We start from the raw sequence: 6,417 nt of genomic DNA on the forward strand, positions 1-6,417 counted from the left end.
CCTAGTTCAAGAGTTTTAACGGCTGTGTGCCAGCTTTGCTGTAAAGCAATTCCTAATGTTAAGGGCCTCATGTTTGTATAATTAGTAAAAATACAATTCACTTTTTAAAATTTTGATGTTTGTATATTTTGTGAAACAGAAGTAGTTTACATTGTTCTTATTTTTATATTAGCTTAAGTATTTATGAATGTATCATGCATCCCAATATTTAATTTTTGATTCAACTATTGTAAATCAACATAGGTCTTCTTCTTGCCAGGTTTAAATTGAGAGGATCTACAAGACGTTTACTAATAAATGATGCAGGGTAGCTCATACATTATGAATGAATGTGAGAATATGGCTGGACCACCTCCAGGATATCACCATGGGCCTTCTCCAGAAGGAACTATGAATCATCAGTACTATGGTCAACATGCTTCTTATCAAGGCTATTCATCTGTAGTCCAGAATCAATGGTATCAATCTGGATATGGCTATACACATAATCGTAAGCCATTGACATGTGGGCCATGCAATCGTACATTTTACAGTCAGCAAAGAATGGATGAGCATGTAAAGGAACATGTAGATTGTCCTTTCCCAGAATGTAAACTGAGTGCTCATATCAAAGTTATTGACCAACACATTAATAACCAGCATATGCTCATCAATTTTGAAGCCCTTCAGATAGATGATGAAACTTGGATTGCAGAACGTAAAAAGCGATTTCCAACATCTCAGAGGGCAGAGCTGCGAAGAGCAGAACAGATGGCGAAACTGAAGAGAGGAGAGAAATTAGGTGTTAATAAGAAGCCCTTCAATAAAGATAAGGGTTTCAGGAACAAGAGAGGGAGAGAGGGAAAACAAATTACAAATAAAGATACAAAATGTCAAAATGCACCAAGTGAGGTTGATAGTGTTACACACAATGTGGATGAAAAGTCATCCAAATCAAGGGATTCTATAGAAGCAAAGAAAACTGGCCTCAGGGACGGTGCAGAAAGAGGAAAGAACAATTTTGGAGGTAATGTAGAAGTAAAAAGGGCAAAGTTTGAGGACAGAAGGTCAAAAAAGAGGCCAAGACTAGAAAACCCTCCCAGACCAAGCATAGATGTAGATCTTTATGAATCAGATGAAGAAGCGTTAGGTGTACCACCTTTCAAAGGGACCAGACACTTTTACGAAAGTGTTGGGGAGGTGAATTACTTTTCTTTAAATAATTTAAGCAAAAACTCACCGGAGAAAGAATTTGTCATCAGTGATGATGAAGAGTGGGAGGAAGAGAAGAAAATTGATGGAAAAATGGTATTAGGTGGTGCCTTGGGAACACTGATGGGTGCTTATTCTGACTCAGAAGATGAGGTAGCAGATGAACCAAATATTAAAGTCAACAATAAGGATTTCGTAGCAACAACAGAGCAGATGTCTGAACCAAAAAAGGTAACTGAGAATTTAGTAAATCAGAGTTCTAAAGAAGAAAATTCAAGGGCTAGAACTAAGCGAAGACCCAGAACCCATAGTAAGAGAAGTAAAAAGCCAATAAATATTCAAAGAAGACCAAGGAGAAGGAAGCCACTTTTGGAGAGACTTCTCCAAGCTGACATCATTCATGAAAGAAACATCATTCTGCAGTGTGTTCGGTACATAGTGGAAAATAATTTCTTTGATGACAAGGTTATAGGAAAGGCAAATATAGAGTCAGGATTTCAGAAAGGACAGAGTGATTCAGAAATAAGTGATTCATTAAAAGACAAAAGCCATAATACTAGAAATATACCAGATAATGAAGTCATTTCCAGTAATGATAAACTTACCAATAATCTGTCTGAGGATCAGTGTTTAGAATCTAGAGTTTTGGAGCAGAATGATAATATTGAAGGTAAATCAGAAATAGATAACAACAGTCAGCATTGTAAAATTGCAGTATCTATTGCTAGTAATGATGTATCTGTATTGGTTAAGGAAGAACTTATTAATGACAACAAATCTCCCAGTCATGTTTCAGATGTGAGAAAAGTGTCCCAGACAAAAATGTAATGAACTGCACGACAAACCAGGGGACATGAATGTAATGATTCTGTTACATTTAATTCTGCAAGGGAATAAAGTATCACACAGTAAATGAAGAACTAGATGGAATTATTTTCTCCTACAGAAAATTTTATACTTGTGGTAATCTTGAAAACATTTGTTGTGGGGGCACTATTTGGAGTGCTCTGTAGACTCAGGGCAAAGGACCTAGTGATATGCATTCGGAGAAGATTTAAAAATGGAGGTTAAAAACTAAGCAACTTTCAAAATATTTGTAAAAGTTTTAATATTCTTTTTAATGTTGTTTGTTAAATTTTTTTTCAAGTGCCAGAAAATATAGGTTTGAACTTGCTGAAATTTTGTTTGATGCCCATATTTGTTTGTGAAAATGTGTTTGTGACATTCTAACTATTTTTCAAGTTGCCATGCTAAGTGAAATAATAGAGTACAGTAGAGTCACAAAATCATTGTAGTAATTAGTACAGGGAGTTTGTATTGATATGCATCTTTAGAATTGGCAATTGTGATGTTTTCAAGTGTTTGGAGTCAGGTCCACAGGACTGCAAAATTAGGTCTTTATGTAATGCATTTAGTAAGAATTTATGAAAATGGACATAATTCAGAAAATTTACAAAGGCAGGAGTTGCAAAGATTAAATATTTGTTTAGAGCCATATTGTGCATTTTACAGTGTACAAAGGTCTTACATCACTGGTTTTACTGTTATATGTGTACAGCTAGTTTTAACTATCCATGAACAAAGGATATGCAAAGTTAAATGGCATGAATAGTGGGGTGTTACATTGGAATACTGTCACCTTTGGTATTTGCCAATATCAAAGATTGTATAGTGAAGCTTGTGGCATTTTTCTGAATGCAAGACCCATATGCATATTCAGCTTTCTATCATTACCCCAATCTAAACCTTTATTTCCACCTTCAACTACTTTTTTCAACTAGGGTATACATACTACAATCAATGATTATGGCAAATATCAAAGGTGCCAGTATTCCACTCTTAGTACCCGAATAGTCATATCATATTAACTTTGCATATCCTTCATTCATCAATATTTAAAACTAGCTTTACACATTTAATGGTAAAACCATACTTGAGAAAAGCAGAAATGATGAGGATAAAAAGTAGATGAAATGACACTGCTGCAGAAAAGATTGATGAGGTAGTGTTTCTGATATTTAATAACATTGATATCCAGTTTAGGTTCTCTAGAGTTGAAATATAGAGAAAGAATAAAATAGTCAAATCAAATGATGGGTAAGCTGAGTAAGATTGCCAGTGAAGGTATGATAATAGTACATGTCTAGTATGATCTGTAGTGTTACATATATGGATAAGAACCATAGTATTTCAGTGAAAATTTATCCTGAAAGATTTGTCCATTTAAGCAGTGCTAAAAAACAAAAAAACTTAAGTCAGATGACAGGATAAGATAAGAAATGACACCATAATGAAAATTAGAGTAATAATGAAAGGGAGATGGAGATGGTTCAGATATGGTCTAAGCACAACCTCAGGAAAACAGTTTATGATGGTATTAGCGGCTTGTCATTGCTGTTCTTCTGGTGAGGTGAAGACCCAGACCTACCTGGATGAGAACTGTGAGATGGGAAGCTGGAGAACAGTGGAGATTTTTAAAAGTGAAACCACAGAAAAGACATCAGTGACAGAATTGTACAGAGGCCCTCTGCATCACACAGTTTTGGAAGTATTTTCCTTTGTATTTGTTAGGTTCTTAAATGTTTTCAAAGATTCTTATCTTTTTAAGACAATGTGTATCTGTTTCCATAGTGTATCTTTGATTCCTGTTTAAATGTACTGTATATTTTAAAACATTTTTCATACAATATTTTTCTTTCGTCTAAAGACATAGAATACAGGAATAAAGTATGAATTTTTAATTAAATTAAATAAAATTACAGTATAATTGACCCTCGAATTTTGCTGGTTTAAAAGTTTGCTCATTTGCAGTTTTCATAAATGATCCAATGAAGTATTTCCTAGAGATTTGTGGCCGTTTGCATAAACCTGCAGAGGACTCGCAAAGGGTAGAAATGTAATGAAAATTGACAAAGTTTAGTACTCCATAAATGTGTAAAAGATTTTTACATATTGGTCTATTTTACTATTAAAATATATTACAGTATAAGTAAAAATTAAAAGTCATGTTTCATATGCTTACAAACCACAGACAGCATTGTTCACATTTGAGAAATATTTATTATTATTATTATTATTAATTTTGGTCTATCAGTCCTCCAATTTGACTGGGTGGTACTTATAGTGTGAGGTTCTGGATTGCATCCTGCCTCCTTAGGAGTCCATCACTTTTCTTACTGTGTGTGCTGTTTCTAGGAGCACACTCTTCTGCATGAGTCATGGAGCTCCTTCAGCCTCTAGTTTTTCCAGATTCCTGTTCAAGGATCTGCAGATCATGCCTAGTGTTCCTGATAGGCAAAATGGTAATGAACAGTAAGAGAAGGAAAACCAACTTAAGCATGGCATGGATTGACTATAAGAAAGCCTTCAACATGATACCGCACACATTGTTAATAGAATGCCTGAAAATATATGGGACAGAGGAAACCACCATTAGCTTCCTAAAAATTACAATGCACAACTGGAATACAATGCTTACAAGCTCTGGAATAAGACTAGCAGAGGTTAATATCAGGAGAGGGATCTTCCAGGGCGACACACTGTCCCCACTACTCTTCATAGTAGCCATGATTCCCATTTTTCTCTCTTACTTTCCACCCTCTCCTAACCATTGATTCATAGTGCAACTGCAAGGTTTTCCTCCTATTACGCCTTTCAAATCTTTTACTGTCAATATCCGTTTCAGCACTGAATGACCTCGTAGGTCCAAGTGCTTGGGCCTTGGCCTAAATTCTATATTCAGTTCAAGAATTTTCATAAAATCCCACAAGCAAAATGCAAATTTTGCAAGAATAGGTTTGGGATGACAAGAATCAGGGAGAAAGGCATCCTCAGGTTATTGCTAAGATTCAAAAGCTCGAAGCAGTTCAGCCTTTTCCTTAAGCCCAGTAACCAGTCTACCATCATCTCTTCACTTAAATTTTGAAGCCAGTTGCACAACATCCTCAGAAGTATGAGGAATAAAATACCTCTGGAGGTGAGAAGTTTGACATTAGGTAATTTACTGTATACTGGTGCTGCTGTTCAGCAAATCTGATTGTTATCGGCAGGAATGAGGACCAGGGATCAGCTGTGATAGCAAATGTTCTCTGTGTTAAAATACAACTTATGAAAAATTGACGAACAAGAGATTATCCATTGATGGTTCAAGCCATAACTACTAGTAAAATTGGGAAACAAAAATCTACCATCAAGAACCACTCTTAAGAGAGAGAAATACTTTGCAGAAGCAGACATGCACAACAATGAACAGTATTCTAGTAAAGACAGGACTAATTACCTAAAACGGGTTGTGTTGGTTTTATCATTGTTATATGAGGCCTTACATATAGTACATAACTTCCACGTAGCATATGCTGACACTCATTAGGTGTCTCAAAAGCGAGTCAAAAGTTACACCAAGTAAAGTCAAAGCTTCTACGTACAGGAGTTCATGTGGAGCTGCATACAATGCACATATGGTTGGAAATGTAGAGGAAATGAAGTTACCCAAGTATATGAAATATTAATTTTTCATTTAGTTACTTAAATAGTTACACAACTTTATTAAAAACAAATGTCTCACAGTAATCAACAAATTGCTTTTGCAGTTCTCATATCTTTAGTGTGATGTGGTACAGATGTAAAATCATAAAACCAGTCCTGTCTTGAAAGCATACAGCTCCTAGTGCTGCAAACTGTGGTAATAATGGGCCAAACAAAGCAAAGACCCTGCATTCTCCAGGCCATATACTGCAGTTGCCCACCATTGCAGCATCAACAGTATGCAGCCATGCAACCATTGCTGCTACTATACCAATGGCCAAGACTCAAAATCCCTCCATTCATGATGAAAAATTTGAGTCTTCCTCCATGCTTTTACTTTCAGATTTTGTTGGTAATGACCATGATAAGTTACTTTTATGTCCTCTTAGGACACTACGTAACTACCTAAAAAAGACAACACGTCAGACCGGATTGTTGAAGACTTTTTGCTAGTACAGGCACGATCAAGAAGGAAATGTCCAAGACTACTTGCTACCTTTGGCTTCAAAATGTAATTAAACAAGCTTATTCTACTTCTTCAAATCCAAAAGCTCATACAGTGAATGCAAAAGCACACATGATGTCATGGGTCTAGGCTCTTCCATCATGTTCAAAAAGAACCTGTTGGTTCAAAGGATCTTAAAGGCTGGTATATGGCTACACCAAACCACCTTCACATCCTTTTATCTGCGGTATGTAGCC

At 35.8% G+C, this 6,417-nt stretch overlaps 1 protein-coding gene across 1 annotated transcript; it reads left to right on the forward strand.

The window, feature by feature from the left end:
• The first annotated feature begins 226 nt into the window (after positions 1-226).
• Positions 227-2,019, forward strand: LOC135213266 (FMR1-interacting protein NUFIP1-like). Its single transcript, XM_064247247.1, has one exon. It carries the CDS (start codon positions 298-300, stop codon positions 2,017-2,019), a length of 1,722 nt encoding a protein of 573 aa, XP_064103317.1. The 5' UTR covers positions 227-297.
• Positions 2,020-6,417: the final 4,398 nt, after the last annotated feature.

Source organism: Macrobrachium nipponense, chromosome 42 (genome assembly GCF_015104395.2).
Source record: "Macrobrachium nipponense isolate FS-2020 chromosome 42, ASM1510439v2, whole genome shotgun sequence".
Classification (NCBI taxonomy): Eukaryota; Metazoa; Arthropoda; class Malacostraca; order Decapoda; family Palaemonidae; genus Macrobrachium; species Macrobrachium nipponense.